Source organism: Oreochromis aureus, linkage group 11, assembly GCF_013358895.1.
Source record: "Oreochromis aureus strain Israel breed Guangdong linkage group 11, ZZ_aureus, whole genome shotgun sequence".
Classification (NCBI taxonomy): domain Eukaryota; kingdom Metazoa; phylum Chordata; class Actinopteri; order Cichliformes; family Cichlidae; genus Oreochromis; species Oreochromis aureus.
In genome coordinates this window covers 4,557,590-4,577,603 of record NC_052952.1, presented here as the reverse complement: position 1 = coordinate 4,577,603, position 20,014 = coordinate 4,557,590, and the positions used below count along the sequence as shown (strand labels likewise).

Sequence of the window (20,014 nt, the reverse complement as noted above, 5' to 3'; positions counted from 1 at the left end):
GTTTTGAGTTTTATTGTTAGATGTGCAAACAGGTCAAACAAGCTAGCTGACTGCATTTGCAAATTCATGCTTGGAATGCTAATGCAAGACTTGTGTCCTTTCCTTCACAGGTACTCTTTGCAGTTCAACAGCTTTGTAGTGCATTTGCATGAATTAGTATCATTTGTATTTCCATAGATATATACCTTTTATTATTGCCTACCATAAGCATTTTCCAAATCTGTCTTTTCACTACTGCTTTAATAACCATAAAAGATCTGAGAATTACATAACATTCAATTTCCCATGTCCTGTATATGCAAAAATACTGCTGACATAATGCCTGGTTTTGCAAGTGGTTGCATGTGTTGCATTTTTATGCAAAGAAAAGTTCGACCACACGCACACACATGATTGAAAAGAATTTACACCGAAACCTAAGCTCAGGATGATATCTGACAGAGACGCACACACACACAGTCACGGAAGTTATAATTACAACCTACTAGCTGGGAATTTCCAACTTCTAATTGTGAGTGGAACCAGTAGTGACATTGAACAATCATACTTTGGCCTACGCATGAGCTGAGGTTAAAAAAAAAGAAAAAAACAAAGAGGAAGAAAAGATTGAACAGCCTGGATTTTGTTGTGGTTCCAGTCACTGCACTTAAATATTTCTTTTCAGATAGAAAGGTTGTCAGTGCTCTTGTAACTTTTAAATTTCTTATTCATAAAACATGAAGCATGACCACTGCCTTGCTGACAGACTGAACTAGGAGAGAGTTGCCTTGAGGAGTTCGCATGTCACAACAAAGCCTCTTCCTTCATCACTTGATTACCGATCAGTCTGTCAGTTTTCTTTTGTCAGCAACAAAGACAATCAAACACACTCTCAGGAGAAGGAAGAGGAAGGCAAAACAAACACAACCCGCTTATACCTCATCATATCAGCCATATCTCATTAGACATGGTGAGATATGACAGCTGCAAATCTATTACCGCAGGTATTTGCAGGTTATGCTTTTGATATCTGTTTGTGGTTGTGTTTAAGGACCATTTGTTAAAAAGAGGAACCCATAATGATATCTAACCTGTCCACTGTTGGCAAGGTCATCCACTGACAGGCTGCTGTCCAGACAGAGTCCCAGGCCAAAGTCACAAACACAGCACGTCCCGTCGTTCTTCACCAAGATGTTGGAGCTCTTTAGGTCTCGATGGACTATCGGCACCTAGGAGAACAACAGATACTTGATTGTCCAAATGATTAAAAATAATAAGCATGAAAGCAGAGATCAAAATGGTAAAGAGATTACACAACGTATGTAGCCTGAGTTACAGGAATGTTGATCCGTTGACTTTTCCTCGAGTGAAAGAGTGAAAGAGTGGTTGTCAAACAGCTAACAGATCATCTGCAGAGGAATGGCTTATTTGAAGAGTTTCAGTCAGGTTTCAGAGCTCATCACAGCACAGAAACAGCTTTAGTGAAGATTACAAATGATCTTCTTATGGCCTCTGACAGTGGACTCATCTCTGTGCTTGTCCTGCTAGACCTCAGTGCTGCGTTCAATACTGTTGACCATAATATCCTATTAGAGCGATTAGAACATGCTGTAGGTATTACAGGTACTGTACTGCAGTGGTTTGTATCATATCTATCTAATAGACTCCAATTTGTACATGTAAATGGAGAGTCCTCTTTGCACACTAACGTAAATTATGGTGTTCCACAGGGTTCGGTGCTAGGACCAATTCTGTTTACATTATACATGCTTCCCCTAGGCAGCATCATTAGAAGACATAGCATAAATTTTCACTACTATGCAGATGACACGCAGCTCTATCTATCCATGAAGCCAGGTAACACACACCAATTAGTTAAACTGCAGGAATGTCTTAAAGACATAAAGACCTGGATGGCCGCTAACTTTCTGCTTCTTCCATCCATCCATCTTCATCCGCTTTATCCGAGGCCGGGTCGCGGGGGCAGCAGCCTAAGCAGAGAAGCCCAGACCTCCCTCTCCCCAGCCACCTCCTCCAGCTTATCCGGGGAACACCTGCGTTCCCAGGCCAGCCGAGAGATATAATCTCTCCAGCGTGTCCTGGGTCTGCCCCGGGGCCTCCTCCCGGTGGGACATGCCCGGAACACCTCACCCAGGAGGCGCCCAGGAGGCATCCTGGGCGCCTTTCTGCTTCTTAATTCAGATAAAACTGAGGTTATTGTACTCGACCCTGAAAATCTTAGAAATATGGTATCTAACCAGATTCTTACTCTGGATGGCATTACCTTGGCCTCCAGTAACACTGTGAGGAACCTTGGAGTCATTTTTGACCAGGATATATCCTGTAAGACTGCTTTCTTCCATTTGCGCAACATCTCTAAAGTTAGAAATATCCTGTTTCAGAGTGATGCTGAAAAACTAGTTCATGCATTTATTACTTCCAGGCTGGACTACTGTAATTCATTATTATCAGGATGTCCTAAAAACTCGCTGAAAAGCCTTCAGCTAATCCAAAATACTGCAGCAAGAATACTGACAGGGACTAGAAAGAGAGAGCATATTTCTCCTGTTTTGGCTTCCCTTCATTGGCTTCCTGTTAAATCCAGAATTGAATTCAAAATCCAGCAGATAAGGGAAGGTGCACCGTGGTCCTAAACACAACGGATTACCACACAAAGATCACTACTCTCCTCAGTGACAACAATACCTATGAAGCCTTAAAGCGAGACCCCACAAGCAGCTACAAAAAGAAAGTTATAGCTTGCCTTCAAGACCTTGAAAGGGACAAAGTCATTGACCGCCTCACATATCACCGCCTTTACCCAGGGGATGCCATACCCTGCATTTATGGACTTCCTAAGATCCACAAGGAAGGTGTCCCACTCAGACCCATTGTCAGTACCATAAACTCAGCCACTTACAACATCTCTAAACACCTTGCAACCGTCCTAGGACCTCTTGTGGGGAACACCCCACATCACATCAAGAACTCCAACGACTTCACAGACAAGGTCCAGAAACTTACCCTGGACCCAGATGAAACCATGGTGTCCTTTGATGTAGTCTCACTCTTCACTTGCATACCCACTATGGAGGCAGTGGAGACTGTCACAAAACGACTACAAGAAGACAGCTCCTTGGAAGACAGGACCAACTTCACACCCGATCAGATTTGCACACTGTTAGACCTCTGCCTTACCACTACATATTTCAAATACAACGAGGGTTTCTACAGACAAAAACATGGCTGCGCCATGGGCTCCCCCGTGTCACCTATTGTAGCCAACCTTTACATGGAGGAAGTGGAAAGAAAGGCTCTTGGCTCTTTTAAAGGGAGAGTACCCAGCCACTGGTACAGATATGTAGACGACACCTGGGTCAAAATCAAAAGACAAGAAGTGGAATCCTTCACTGCGCACATTAACGCTGTGGATAAAAACATCAAGTCAAAGGAATTTGCAAAGAAAAGCGTCTGGACTTCTTTGAGTTGCTTGAAGACGTTTCACCTCTCATCCGAGAAGCTTCTTCAGTTCTAAGGTCAAATGGCCGAGAGTCCCAGAACTCTTTCTGGGAATGCCCAGACCTCTACATCGGAGAAACCAAACAGCCACTTCACAAGCGCATGGCACAACATAGAAGAGCCACCTCCACGGGACAAGACTCAGCTGTTCATCTGCATCTAAAGGATAAAGGTCACTCTTTCAAGGATGCCAACGTTCACATTTTGGACAGAGAGGACAGATGGTTTGAAAGAGGAGTGAAAGAAGCCATTTACGTCCACTGTGAGCGACCATCTTTGAACAGAGGCGGTGGTTTACGACACCAACTGTCTGCCATCTATAATCCAGTTTTGAGATCCCTTCCCAGACACGTTAACGCCCACTCACATCCTGGGCCATCTGACCTCAGGAAATCACATGATAGGGTGGGGCCAGGTTTCACAATGAGCTCACCCGAAACTCTGGCTGATTAGGACCCACACCCGCTTTCACACTTTGGCTCATGTGATTAGAGGATCACCAGGGGGTCCTTTGTCCCCCTTTGGGGGGGAAACTCCCACTAGGTTTAAATCTGGGACTCTCCACCACTGATCCTTAGAACTGAAGAAGCTTCTCGGATGAGAGGTGAAACGTCTTCAAGCAACTCAAGAAGTCCAGACGCTTTTCTTTCCAAGCTCCTTAGTCTGCTCCTCACATACAAGGTCTTAAATAATCAGGCCTCATCTTATCTTAATGACCTTGTAGTACCATATCACCCTATTAGAGCACTTCGCTCTCGCACTGCAGGGTTACTTGTTGTTCCTAGAGTATTTAAAAGGTGAATGGGAGGGAGAGCCTTCAGTTTTCAGGCCCCTCTTCTGTGGAACCAGCTTCCAGTTTGGATTCGGGAGACAGACACTATCGCTACTTTCAAGATTAGGCTTAAAACTTTCCTTTTGCTAAAGCATATAGTTAGGGCTGGACCAGGTGACCCTGAATCCTCCCTTAGTTATGCTGCAATAGCTCGGGGATTCCCATGATGCATTGAGTTTTTCCTTTCCAGTCACCTTTCTCACTCAGTATGTTAATAGACCCTCTGCATCGAATCATATTTGTTATTAATCTCTGTCTCTCTTCCACAGCATGTCTTTATCCTGTTTTCCTTCTCTCTCCCCAACAGGTCGCAGCAGATGGCCGCCCCTCCCTGAGCCTGGTTCTGCCGGAGGTTTCTTCCTGTTAAAAGGGAGTTTTTCCTTCCCACTGTCGCCAAAGTGCTTGCTCATAGGGGGTCATATGATTGTTGGGATTTTCTCTGTATCTATGAAGCGCCTTGAGGTGACTTCTGTTGTGATTTGGCGCTATATAAATAAAATCGAATTGAATTGTCACCAGATGTTAAGCATTACTGAAGCTGCTTTTCTATCTCTCTTTGGACAAATATTACTGTGTTGATTTTGTGATGGTGTTTATGTAACTGATCCAGTTTCCACAGAGTGTGTCAGAGTGTCCTGTGTCTTTTAGAAAACCTTAATCTAGCTGTGATTTGATGCTGAGAAAGTCCCTCTTGGCTTTACACTTAACATTTTTACTTAATTCTAAGAGTGGTACAGGCCTAGGCTGCTGTGGGGACCTCCCTTCACCTCACCCCCTGCATGTTATTCACTGTTATTTGCTCCCTCATGTACTTTGTGTTTTTTCTGTTTGTTTAAAGGGAGTTCTTACTTGTTGGAGATTATGAGTTTGTTTAGGTTTTTTTTGTACAGTGTATGATCTGTACTTTCTACACTGCATAGTTAATATCTGCTAAAAACTTGATGGACAGCAGCATTCTTAACAGGTGAAGAATGGATGAAGTTTTTTTTATTGGAACAAGGCTCGAATTAGTGTCATCTGAATGCCTCTAACGTGGCTAGTGGCATTCACATGGATGGATTGTGGTCCTACTGCAGAATATGACTTTTTTGTGATCTCTAACCTTAGGGCGTCCACAGGGGAGGCGATCACTGTGGAGATGTGCGACACCTCGTGCCAGAGAGCTGCTCAACACCTGCAGCTCCTGCCAGCTGATCACGTGATGCGTCAGGTACTCCTAGAAGACAGAGATGCGACCGTGTGTTAGCATTTTGAGAAGTTACAAACTAAAGTAATCCTGCTTTCATATTCCGGACAGTTTTGTGCTCACCTGTAGGTTTCCTCTGGGGTGGAAGGCCGTGATAAGCCAGTACTGTTTCTCCACCTTCCGCTCCTCAGCTGTCAGGAAGTGGAGGATATTCTCATGTCTGAGGTCTGTGTTGGAGAAAATGTCCTTCTCGTTCTTCCAGGATGCATACTCTTCATAGGGGAAGATCTTTACAGCTACTGTTTCAAACTGATTCCACGTAGTCTGCTTCAATTTAGCCTTGTATACCTGAGCAAAGCGACCCTTTCCCACCTGGGACACAAGCAAAAGTTAAGATTAGAGTTTGAAGCAGCACAGCTCCACAAATGTATCAAATATGTTTGCATACCAGCAGATCCAGCTCTATAGGCAGCGGCTCTGTGTTGTGGTTCAGGCTGTTGGCATGAGTTGAGCTGCTGTCTGACTTATCATCATCTGTCATGATGGCGCAGGCGTCACTGCAGTCCAGCCCACCGGCTATCGGCTTGCGCTTAAAGTTAAAGCTGCTCTCCCATTGGCGGTTGGGACGCCTCTGCCGATGGATTCTGCACCAGTAGAACATTCCAAAAAACGCGATCACCATCACCAGCAGGGGCAGCATGCTCACCAGAACTACAGACATCAAAGAGTCGTTGGACTCCAGTGGATCTGGAGTTGGATCCACAGCTGGGGAGAGAAGATGAAAAACATGAAAAAAAGTGTGAGCATGAGATGCGTAAGCTCATGAGTCCCAACTGAGAAAGAAGATGCACAACGATAATATAAGGTTGTGTGACATCAGAAATGGAAATGTATCGAGATAGTAGCAGAACGCAAAAATTCCCCATGTAAGAGCTAAACTGCTTGTGGGTGGACTTTGAACTGAATCATGAAAGTCAGCTATGAGGATACGTTAAGAATATTGTTAAAAAATGACTCATGATCATTTGCTCTCAAGCTATTAAAACAAAAAAAAAAATTCTCCCTGCTGCACAAAACGCCTTCAGGTTTGCTCAGAGTTTTCCTTAGCTATCTGAAGCTAAGGTGGGAAGATGTAGATATTTTTGAAACCGCCAACGTGAGACAGAGCGTAATAGTCTTCTCGGGACTGTCGTGAAGCTATTAATGCCAAGTCAGTTTTTCACTAGACTGTTTTATGACACAGATGTGATGCTAGTTCATATTGTTGATTTGGTGAGATGCATTAACGACCTATACTGATCAGTGGATTCTGGAAAGTAACATTTGCATTTGAACAGCTCGTACTTTTTTGTGTTAGTTTCACACAACTTTTTTGGCACTTATTACTAATTAGTAGATCTTTCTTTAAAGTGAAGCTGCAGTCGACCTTTACTGAAAAGGACACGCAGGCTATTTTCTGTGCTCTGTGCGACGGATGCAACAGCAGCACACGTCAGTTTTCTCCCACTGCCTTTAGAGTAACAGTCCAACACACTGAGGCCACCACAGGGAAATCATTCTTAAACCCTGCGCTATAAAAACGTCATTGTGTTCCCCACTCCACAGACAACTTTCAATCTTTTACTGTCCATCATAACAATAAGTGCAAGTTTGAACCTTTCGGTTTCTGACCTCTTCAGGGATCTAACTGTGCAGTCAGAAGGTTCACAGTTTGAGCAGGCTTTATAGCTTTGTGAGCTATAGCATTAACTCCATCCACTGACTCTGACTGCCAGCTGGGACAGAATGGCAGCCAAGCCTTGGAGCTCCAGCAGCAGTGAGAGAACAGTCAAAAGCTTGTCTGTCTTGGGTTGGCCTGGCCTGGACTGATCTGCTCTAGCTGGGCACCTTTTCAAAGAGTGTCTCACTCATAGTCCCAAGGGAACATTACCCTCCTGAGCGAAGCTGCCACATTGGCGAGCTGAAGGAGGTCAGGCCAAGGACTGACCATTGAAGAAAATGCTCCACCCTGCATCTACTTTGCAGTAAGATTTTCCATTTACTGTACATGTATTAGTGAGCGCTACGGAGGCTCAAAGTATATAAAGCAAACATCATCATATAGAGCAAAAATAAAACCTTGGAACAATATGTCAAGCTACAAAGCTGTTGTTCTAGTGAAAATAAAAAACTTTCATCAGATTGTTTTGCACTGGTTACTTTACTTTATTTAAAAATTTGATATTCTGTGAATTCTTCTGTATATCATAGACTGTTGTGAAGTCTGCTCAGTGTTTTGTCCAACAACCAAGATTTCTAAGAGACTGCATGTCCATCCAAGCAAAAACTTTATTGCCCTTTTAGGCTCTACTGGGGACCATCATTTACACACTGAACATGCTGTTGTGTTCAGGAATACTTGAAACTGGGTAATAAACTTATCAGGAAAGTATGTACTGAGGTCATAGAACAAGGGAGCTGAAACTTCTGTTAAACCAGACACTGACTGACTACCCCTACTGGCCATGAATAAGAATGGTTCCACATCTGGAAAACAGAGAACTGTTGTCCATTTAAATACAGTTAAATGCACTGGCTTTTTTAGCAAGCTACCTAGCTACACCTATTATTTATTACAATCCTAATTCCAAAAAAGTTGGGATGCTGTATACATGTAAATAAAAAGAGAATGCAATTATTTGAAATCATTGATTCACATATCAAATGTTCAAAATGAGAAAATTAACCATTTTTTAGTAATGTCTCAAAATAACTAGGAATTGCCTATGTTGACCACTTTATAACATCTCGTCTTGTTTAAACAGTTACGGCAGATGGCTGCCCCCCTATGTTTTTCCGTCCCACTGTCGCCAAGTTGTCTGATTCTTGGGGTTTTATCTGTATTACTGTAGGATATTTACCTTACAATATAAAGTGCCCTGAAGTGACTGGCATTGTGATTTTGTGCCATGTAAATAGAAATGTATTGAATTCAACTAGTTGCTGGGCTTTTGGGACACCTGCTTAACAGTCCTGGGTCTTCTTTGCCATTTTAACGAAAAGAAGCACAGCATTTAGTGATTGCTATGGGTTCTAGACTTTAGGCTCCAAACATTTTCCATCCAAGTTTCTTTAAATTTATGTTATGATTGTTGAATCTCTAAAAATGCTAGCCTGCTGTAATTCTTAAAGAGTTTATGTAATTCTTTTGTAATTAACTGAATTAAAGCCAAGTCTGCCCTTCAATCACACATTGATAGTTTGACCTAAGAGCCACTGTGGTGGTGCACAAAGGCAAAACTATAAAACACTTGTCTTTGTCCCAAGCATTGAAGAGGGAACTTGCCGAAGAAGACAAAGACAATAATGATAATGCTACAAAAAACCAAGCGTGCCATCTGTGAACCTGTAGTTAGTGTTAACAAGCTCACTTTGTTAGCGACAGATGACAGACTTAGGACTGGCTACAGCTGTCTGCTGGAATGTCTGGTTCTCTGTGTGTTTGGTTTCAGTTTAACTAGACAGACACTGATCTGATAGCCTACACTTCTGTATTTTGTCAGCTTTAGACCTGCATAAACACACATATTATTTGTGATGTTGGCCAGCAAAAACTAAACCATTACATTAGATAAAAATGTAAGATTGTATTTGTCATTTCAACGCTCGGTCTGATCTTTGTTGCTTGCGAACTGCTGGGCCCACATCACAGATTGTCATTAACTGTCCGATTTAAACTGTCTGATGTGCTTTCTCTTCAGCAATGTAAAAGAGGAACGAGTATTGTGTTCATTTTTGTGGTTGTGAGTGTGTAGGTGTGTATTTGTGTATGTGGGCATACAGCACTAAATCTTTTTAAGATCACTTCGGGCAAAACCACAGATGCAGTGAATCAAAAATATCCAACACGAGCTCATGCAGTGTTTTTTTTTAGAGTTGAGACAACTTCAAAAGACCAGTAGTAAAGTGGGTTGCAAAATAAGCCAGCCAGCCAGTCAGACATGGCATTTCTACTCAAATTCCTAGTGTCTGTACATGTGTGTATGCTTTAAGGGTTTTAAGACTGCTTAGAGGTTTTTGGAGTTTTAAGTTTATTTCCTTGTTGTCTTGCAGCCATCTTTGAACTGTGTAAGGGTGTGTGTTTCAGGTAGAAACAGCCAATCACACAGTGCCAAGACAAACTGGCAATAAGAATCATGTTGCCTTTTCCAATCAGGATGCCAAAGTGTTCTCAGGCGGTGCTTAAAGAGGTTTGACACATAATTTGGGCAAATGCAGGCAGCCCTGCCTCCGGCCTGTAATTACTCACATCATCAGTGGGTATGCGTGTGTCAGGAAGTGAATTCTGGGATTACTGAACCCTGCCATCTCTGAATCACAGTTTTAATGCTTTGACCAATTGCTAATTACTTACTTTCTTACTACACTTAGTGAAGTTACGAGCTGGATTTTAAAGAGGAACCATTTTCACTGGAAAAAGACAGAGCCAGACATGATTTCATGTTTGAAACAGGTGATGGGTGGATAGATGGCAGCCATTATAAACAGAGTGTAAGCAGAAGCACACTTCCAACAGGGCCTCCACTGTGCCAGATTGTCTATTGCGGCAGCAAAACACTTTAAATATCAGTATTCATCCTGATTTGCTTGAACATTTCCATTCACAGACGCTGATTTTGGTAATTATCTGGTCATGTCATGGAAAGCTGAAGGTTCAGATTTAAAAGTAAATGTGGTGCAGTGGTGTAAATTCTCCTCACCGCTCTCTGAAGGAAAGCTCCCAGCTTTGCCTGTTTCTATGGCATTTGCCGAACCAAACATAACACAGGTATGGAGCCTATAACAGCTAACAGGTGAGGGATGATGTAATGTTTAACAAGTGATAGCTTTATGATGTCTAGACAAGGGAGTTTTGGCTGGAAACTGATAAGAGAGTGCTCCAGCAGGTTTATGATTGATACTGTAGCACCAGTGTTGGGGAGTAACTGAATACATGTACCGGTGTGACGTATTTAAAATACAAAATATGAGTAACCGTATTCAATTACAGTTAACGATTAAATAGGTGATAATCAGAATACACTCAAAAAATGGTTGTTACATGTACAAGATTCAAACTTGTAATTTGAACTAAATAATTTCATGTTTCTATGGTGAACGTAATTAAATCATGTAGCATCTGCATGAAATTCAGCAACTTAATTTGTTCTTGTTGAGATGACATGATACAATCTAGTAAGAGTGGTTCGTTGCCTGGACTCACGACATTCACAAGATGACATTAGATGTCAAACTGCAGGAAAATCGCTGGAGTTTTAAGAGGCAGACAACTACACCCACACCACGTGTATGCTATCGCTATTTACTGTGGTTTAACTGTCAAGGACAAAAACGTGCAGAAAATTCTGCATCAACCCTTGTAATCATAGCTTTCCTAGTTTTGCTAAGCATGCATTGAGAGCTTGGTGGCGTGATGGTTAGTACTGTTGCCTCATAGCAAGAAAGGCCTGGGTTCAAATCCACAATCTGGCTGGTTTGCAGTGTGTAATTGGAGTTAGGTTAATTGGTGATTCTAAATTACCCATGAATGTAAGTGCAAATGCTTGTTTGTCTCTATGAAATCATCAACCCCCATATTGGTTCATTAAGCAAGACTAGCAGTAATTGCCTTGATTATCAAAGTACAGGGTGGGCCATTTATATGGATACACCGTAATAACATGGGAATGGTTGGTGATATTAAAGTCCTGTTTGTGGCACATTAGTATATGTGAGGGGGCAAACTCCTCAAGATGGGTGGTGGCCATTTAGTCGGCCATCTTGGATACAACTTTTGTTTTTTCAATAGGAAGAGGGCCATGTGACACATCAAACTTATTGGTAATGTCACAAGAAAAACAATGGTGTGCTTGGTTTCAACACAACTTTATTTATTCATGAGTTATTTACAAGTTTCTGACCACATATAAAATGTGTTCACTGTGTTGGATTGTCAATGCAACCCTTTTCTCCCACTCTTCACACACTGATAGCAACACCGCAGGAGAAATGCCAGCACAGGCCAGCACACGCATCCAGTATCCGTAGTTTCGTATCTTCACACCATAGACAATTGCCTTCAGATGACCCCAAAGATAAAAGTCTAAGGGGGTCAGATCGGGAGACCTTGGGGGCCATTCAACTGGCCCACGACGACCAATCCACTTTCCAGGAAACTCTTCATCTAGGAATGCTCGGACCAGGCACCCATAATGTGGTGGTGCACCATCTTGCTGGAAAAACTCAGGGAATGTGCCAGCTTCAGTGCATAAAGAGGGAAACACGTCATCATGTAGCAATTTCAAACATCCAGTGGCCTTGAGGTTTCCATTGATGAAGAATGGACCCACTATCGTTGTACCCCATATACCACACCAAACCATCACTTTTGTTGTTCCAACAGTCTTGGAGGGATCCATCCAATGTGGGTTAGTGTCAGACCAATAGCGGTGGTTTTGTTTGTTAACTTCACCATTCACATAAAAGTTTGCCTCATCACTGAACAAAATCTTCTGCGTGAACTGAGGGTCCTGTTCCAATTTTTGTTTTGCCCATTCTGCAAATTCTGTGCGCCGATCTGGGTCATCCTCGTTGAGATGCTGCAGTAGCTGGAGTTTGTAAGGGTGCCATTTGTGAGTAGCTAATATCTGCCGAAGGGATGTTCGACTAATGCTACTCTCCAGTGACATGCGGCGAGTGTTACGCTGTGGGCTCTTGCTGAATGAAGCTAGGACAGCCACTGATGTTTCTTCATTAGTAACAGTCAAAGGAGTTTGCGAAGAAAAGCGTCTGGACTTCTTTAAGTTGCTTGAAGATGTTTCACCTCTCATCCGAGAAGCTTCTTCAGTTCTAAAGACAAAACTCCAAAACACAGACTTAACAACGTGGTGTATGCTGTACAGTGCAGCGAGGAATGCCCAGACCTCTACATTGGAGAGACCAAACAGCCACTTCACAAGCGCATGGCACAACATAGAAGAGCCACCTCCACAGGACAAGACTCAGCAGTCCATCTGCATCTTAAGGATTAAGGTCACTCTTTCGAGGATGCCAATGTTCACATTTTGGACAGAGAGGACAGATGGTTTGAAAGAGGAGTGAAAGAGGCCATCTATGTCCACTGTGAGCGACCATCTTTGAACAGAGGCGGTGGTTTACGACACCAACTGTCTGCCATCTATAATCCAGTTTTGAGTTCCCTCCCCAGACGCCTTAATGCCCACTCACATCCTGGGCCATCTGACCTCAGGAATTCACATAACAAGGTGGGGCCAGGTTTCACAATGAGCTCACCCGAAACCCTGGCTGATTAGGTCCCACACCCGCCACACCTTGGCTCATGTGATTAGAGGATCACCAGGGGTCCTTTGTCCCTCTTTGGGGATACTCCCACTGGGTTTAAATCTGGGACTCTCGGCCATTTGACCTTAGAACTGAAGAAGCTTCTCGGATGAGAGGTGAAACGTCTTCAAGCAACTTAAAGAAGTCCAGATGCTTTTCTTCACAAACTCCTTTGACTACGATGACCTGGATGACTGAGAACCTTCACAGACGTTCATTAGTGACAGTTTTCTTGCGTCCACATTTTGGCAAATCCAACACTGAACCAGTTTCACGAAACTTAGCAAGCAGTTTGCTAACTGTAGCATGGGAGATGGGTGGTCTCGTAGGGTGTCTTGCATTGAAATCTGCTGCAATGACCCGGTTACTGCGTTCACCAGATATCAACACAATTTCGATCCGCTCCTCAAGTGTTAACCTCTTCGACATGTCAATGGCTGTGAACAAAGAGAAACTTGTAAATAACTCATGAAAGAATAAAGTTACGTTGAAACCAAGCACACCATTGTTTTTCTTGTGACATTACCAATAAGTTTGATGTGTCACATGGCCCTCTTCCTACTGAAAAAACAAAAGTTGCATCCAAGATGGCCGACTTCTAAATGGCCACCATGGTCACCACCCATCTTGAGGAGTTTGCCCCCTCACATATACTAATGTGCCGCAAACAGGACTTTAATATCACCAACCATTCCCATTTTATTACGGTGTATCCATATAAATGGCCCACCCTGTAGTTGTTCAGACAACAAGATTTCATTGTGTTTTCCTAAAGTTTTTAACTTGTGTAGAATGAATTAAAACAAATTTCATTCTACATACTTAAATCAATCACTTCAAGTCAATGCAAGTATACTACGTTCATCCAACGTAATCTGATTACATTAAACCACCAAATGCCAAATGTGTTGGTTTGACATGGTCAAAAATGGGTTATTGTACTTGGTTAAATCACGTGGAAAAAGGTGCCATGATTAAATTGTGTTCATCCAACAACAGATTTTTTTGAGTGTACAGTTGCTTCGTTGAAATTAATGGATTACATGGCGGCTTTTTCCTCTTTAATATGTTAGGCTATCCCCTCTCTAATATTGGTAATTCCACGCATTGCCGGAAACCAGAACAAAACACGAAATAAGAGGCTCTAATGTACGCGTCCTGTTAATGTTGGTGGCATCAGCTACACAGTGGACCCGGAGCCAACACAACAGAGCCAGCAGTGCACGGGAAGGAATACATTTCTTACTTGGAAATTCTTACACTACTACCCATTTAAAGAAGTAAGGGATGGACAAAATCTGACCGTGCAATGCAAACCAAGCTGCTCTCAGCATCAAAAGACTCCACCTCCAACCGAAAGAAACATAAGGAAGTAAGTTCTTTTTTAAAATCTAACATTAGCCGACTGCAGCTACCTTGTTTTAGGTGTGGTAGTTACCTGGCACCCACTTAGCTGTTGACCATTTTTGCATCTTTTAATTCCAGGACTAGGTTTACAACGCTCAGCATTGCTGTTTTGCTCTACCTCTTAAGGCAGGATTAAACAGAGTTTGTCTGGGTCAGCATTAAGCCTAAGTATCTGTGTTATGTCATTATATCATACAAAAACCTATATTCATTATTGTTTGGTGGAGTGCTTTGTAGCATAAAGTTTTTTGTTATTATGAAACAGTTGATGCTATTATGTGAATAATGAGTATATTAAAATGTTGTTTTACTCAAAAGGTAAGACGTTAGCTACAAATCCTTATGAAATGCTTATTAACAAAGTTTTATTCTGTCTTATTTATAGAAAAAGAAAATATCTTCAATATCCTGAAATGATACAATGAATATCTATTAGTCAAATATTTATAACACATTATAATATAGTTGAAAGCAGATAAAGGCCAAAAGAGAATAACATTTCCAGCTGTATGCCGTATTTATCTGATTAAAAATACTCAATATTACAATACACTTGCATTGTGTTATCAGGTACTTACTAAATGTTAATATATTGAATATTGACCTGGCTGGAAACATGACTCATGCCCATTTTACGTCTTCTGGTAAACTTGATCACCATGGTAACCATTGCATAGTGATAATTTGTCTTTTGATATGGACATCTGCTTCCTCAACAGAATAAAAAAAAAACCCCCCAAAAAGAAGTAACTGTAGCTTTGGGGTTAGAGTCACATGTTCATTTAATACATAAATATTCATGTCAGAATATTTGATTTGAGACTTAAACTGCTGTTGGAGTCTGAATCCTCCCAAATGTATAAAAATAACCTGGCTTTATCCAGGCTGGTATCATATTATGTGTGTGTGTGTCTGTGGCCATGCTTCACCAGCCGCAGACAGGCTGGTAACACCAACTAAAACTGAGTATCATACTTAGTATTTACTTGTTATGGTAACAGCAGGCTCCAAAGCTCAGACTACATCATAAACATGGTTTATATCTCTTTAGCTCCAACATCCCCTTACTCCAACTTGCTCTGTTTCCATCTCATCTTCCCATCTCAGTGTCTGTTCTGGCTACCATTCTTTTAGTCTCACACTGTCCTTCCCATTTCCTTCTTTTTATGCGTCTAAGAGTTGGCCTGCTTGAGTCATTTCTCTATAAAGCACTCTGCTGTGTAACTGAATGACTGATGTACCCGCTGATGACAAGCCAAGATTCCATAGTTAAGGAGGAAGGATTTAAAAAAGCACATCTTGGAAAAAAGGTCAATTTTATATGTCGTCTTCTCTTTCCTTTTTTTTCAAGCTGGATAAAGAAGCCATTGTAATTATCACTATTTTTTCCATTTCCCACTTTTATCTATTGTTATTCTTTGTCATCAAAATAGAGACCTCACTGGCACCAAAAATCCCCTCTCCATGTCATGAGGAAATAGCGTTTATCATGAGCGATGCCAGAATAAAGGAAGAGATTACTTGGAAGAGACCAGGCGACATCTGTGCAAAAATATACCGTAAGTAACAAAATCAATTGATTGTAGCTTCACAAGAACACAGCTGTGAATACAGCATAAAAAATAGCACGTTATTATGGCAAGACAGTATTTACTATCCTCCCCTCTCACTCAAAAGAATCCACAAGCGTCAAAACACATGTGCAGCTGATACTGACTGGAAGGCGGTGTTAGTCTGTGTGAATCATTTTTACAAGCTCCTAATTAAAAGCAACTGTCGTATCAGATAAAGAAGTTCAGCCTTCTCAGGGTGCAAGGGATCATCTCTGACCACTTTTTATGCTCTTGGCACAGTGACTGGGAAAACGCAGGGAGTCAAAATGAGGATTCAAAAGTGAGATTTGGTAAGATTTGCAATAGCTTTGGGCCAATTCCTGAAACAACTGATGTGTGTGTGTTTTTTTTTTGTTTTTTGTTTTTTTTTACCAGGCTACAACAGGTCAATAAAATGCACCAGACATAATTTAATGGTTGTGCAAAGAATCAGTGAGGCTATTGTTTTCTGGAAGCCAGCCTTTAAAATACACTTATTAATAACCAATTAAACTGAGTGGGTTTGAATAGACTTTCTTTCTGGGCTTTGTTGAAAACAGCCAGACTTACTTGATGGTAAAGTGTGATCAGTCAAGCTAAAACCGCTGTTGCTGTAACACTGAATCTGAGGAGACACTGTCATTTAAATCTGTTTGAAAAATTGTGGCATCTACGCCACACTTAAAAGTTAAAAATGGTGCAATGTGGCTGATTTATTTTTTTAAAAAAATGAGTGGTTGAAATTATTACAGAAATGTCAATGCGAAGAATAAAAAAATTGTAAAACGCTTTAAGATTTACCAAAGAGGACAGTTACCTACTATGTGTCTTTTTTCCCAAGTGCTATTGAATCATAGAAATCAAAGAGGATGGTGGTGTGGCGGTTAGCACTACTGCTTTACAGGAAGAAGATCCTGGATTCAAATCTACCGTCCAGCCAGGGCTTTTGTGTGTGTCGTTTGCGTGGTCTCCTCACATATATATATAAAACTCCTACACTTTTTTTTATAGATGCCATGTCAGCATGTTATATTTATATTTATATTATATTTATATTCTATATTTTGGGCTGGATCAGGTGACCCTGAATCCTCCCTTAGTTATGCTGCAATAGGTGTAGGCTGCTGGGAGATTTCGGTGATGCATTGAGTATTTCTTTTTGGGTCACCTTTCTCACTCAGTATGTGTTAATAGACCTCTCTGCTAAATCACACTTGTTATTAATCACTGTCTCTCTTCCACAGCATGTCTTTATCCTGTTTTCCTTCTCTCACCGCAACCGGTCGGAGCAGATGGCCGCCCTACCCTGAGCCTGGTTCTGCCGGAGGTTTCTTCCTGTTAAAAGGGAGTTTTTCCTTCCCACTGCTTGGTCATAGAGGGTCATATTATTGTTCGGTTTTTCTCTGTTGTATTATTGTAGGGTCTATCTTACAATATAAAGCACCTTGAGGCAACTGTTGTTGTGATTTGATGCTGTATAAATAAAATTGAGTTGAGTTGAATTGAATATGCCGTGTTTTGTATTTATACTTATAGCTTCCTTAAGGCACTTTATATTGAGAGGTAAAAACCCTACAATAATACAGTGTTATGGTTGCATAATGACAATAAGAAGTCTTGACTCTTAACGAAAGTGCTACATTTCTGTTTGGTTTGTTGGATACAGTGGGTGGCCAATGATACAGGACACATCAGGGGATATGTCCATTTATCTATATTAGGACTTGTGTCTGGTTTGTCTCAAGTTAGGTCCTCTGATATCTGCTCTCCTTTTAGTGTTTTGATTCAAGGATTTGAGGCGCTTTATTGTCATTCGCATCACATGTTTGCATGAGGTGGAACAAAATGACAATAAAGCTCCTTGAATCCTCACCATCAAAATATCTGCCTCTAAATGCTTCCCTTTGTCAGTGTTGGGTAGATTTTGGCATTCACATACATCTTTATGCTGTTTCAGCTGGGTGTTGAATGTGGACATAAGTTTAGTGAGAGTGCAGAGAAGTGTAAAAATATGAGCCCTAAAAAAATACAGGCATGAGGAATATAAAATTCTGCAGAATCAAGAAATTAAGTAACCTTAGGTGATAATTTTCTGTGGCTTCCTTATTATAGGCAAAACCTCTCACTATAGCTATGTGATCCATTATTATTATAAAAATAATGATTAGTGGAGCGTTAAAGCTTTATTTAGCCAGCATGAAAGATTAGCAGGGCTAATACCCCGTGGCTACATCTCTAAAGTGGACACAGCTGTGGATCTCGCTGTAAGTGGCTTTGATGAACAGCAGCTCTGATCTATTTTGTCATCTTACCACACTGTGTCAGTGACAACACAGCAGACACTTCCCCATCTGATTTACTCCTAACAGGCCTCTCGCTGAACACAACGGGCCCTGTTTGCGTTCGCTGCTGTGGGATCACAATGTTCACTCCCTCACTGTGACACTTTTAAGACATCTGAACCCACAAACACACTCACTCTCACTCGGGAGAATCCACATGTGTTGCTCTCAAGCAATAAACCAGATGCACAAATGCCGTTGCAAGCATGTCACAAGAATGTAACGCAGGGGCAGAACAATGTGAGGTATTTGGAGGGGAGTAAAACATGGCAGCGGTCCAGCAAACAAACAAGGACTTCCTGCTGCATGCATCTTCAATGGGAGGAAGGAACCACAACCCTTACCCTATGGGATCTCAGTGTGTGTGTGTATGTGTGCGAGTGTGTTTCAGAAAGATTGATTACGATTTACACAAAGTGCTGTATACATCCTTGACAGAACACTTGAACTTGCCAAAATCAGAAAGAGGAGCTGATGAATTCAGATATCAGACTTCAGACAGCTTTATAACCCACACAGACCGCACACAAGAAGAAAACATTCTCACTTACTAAACACAGCAAAATGAGGATCTCAGCATGTTTATGAAACGTGTGCAGTGAGTGAAAAATGAGAGCTCATTTTGTCCCCAGGGAATTGCTGTTTGTTGAGGAGGCCATGCACGTCATGTTTTGCTCGAGTGGAAACAAAAACCCACTAAATCGTGGCAACAAATATGTTTTTGCTGGATTTGTGAAGCTCATCATCACAGGCCCAGGTAGAAGGTGCTTAAGGTTGATGTACTGTAAGGGACGAAAACATAAATTTGCATGTTTCACTAAAATTATCTAACAATCTACATGAGAAAATTCCAGCGTAACACTTCCCAGAGTCATTCTTTTCCTATCATGAGGCAATCCACAAGGACATTTAGTAAACTTTAGTAGAAAGTCTACTTTACCTAGCTGTAGACTGTAACTAGGTTTACATTCAAATGCAGCAAACATTTTAACTTCTTTTTTTCCCTGTTTTTATCCACTTGTGTTGTTTAAAAATCAGGAAATGGTCTAACATGGTTATATAACTAACAGTATACCTGCCAAACCTCAAATGTTGAGATGAAAGTATAAAACATGGATTGATCAAAGTATCATTGGGCACAAGTTGGTCTCCAACCTTTTCATGAGAGTGTGAATGTCAGATCGAAAGCACTTAGGTACAGATGTTGTATAGCACTTTTCAAGTCTTACCTAATGAAGATGGCATGTGTAGCCTGTCTAAGCTGTGATTTTGAAAGTGACTAGATACAGACACAATGCAACAAAGGTAGACAACTGAATGTCAGGAGGCTGAGACTTGTCAAAGCTCATGAATCCAAAAGCCTCTGCATGGTATTGCTACATGTTAGGGACAAAAATGAAGTGAGAATTTAAAGGAAACAAAGTAGCAGCTCAGGCTTAGCAAATGCAGCTCGCAGGTGTTTTGATGTGTTTCAGTTTGTAACCATCCTGCCCACATTAGCTGAAGCATGTGCATAAAGCAACTTAAAGATACGGTTTAGTCAATAAGAAGAAGACTGACACAGGAGAAGAGTAAACAGCTGTACTTCATCACAGAGGTGCTCCAAGTCTACGCAGCCTTTTACCATGTGCAAGAGATGTTTCTGATTCAAGTTAAACACAGACAGGAAACCATATGTCTGAGCTCTACAGTGCGGCTGGCCCACACGACAATGCGTGCGCACACACACACACACACACACACTGAGAAAGACCCACTTTTTCCTCTCAGCACTGTGTGAGGCACACAGAACCCAGCT

General features: G+C 41.6%; 1 protein-coding gene across 1 annotated transcript in view; it reads right to left on the bottom strand.

The window, feature by feature from the left end:
* tgfbr2b (transforming growth factor beta receptor 2b) overlaps positions 1–20,014 on the bottom strand; it is a 44,320-nt gene that overhangs the window by 11,327 nt on the left and 12,979 nt on the right. The window contains exons 4-7 of the mRNA XM_031729497.2: positions 5,965–6,281; positions 5,640–5,888; positions 5,433–5,546; positions 1,071–1,208 (exon numbers count right to left, since the gene is read on the bottom strand). Of these exons, the coding sequence (XP_031585357.1) occupies positions 1,071–1,208; positions 5,433–5,546; positions 5,640–5,888; positions 5,965–6,281 (818 nt within the window). The remainder of the gene's footprint in view (positions 1–1,070; positions 1,209–5,432; positions 5,547–5,639; positions 5,889–5,964; positions 6,282–20,014) is intronic.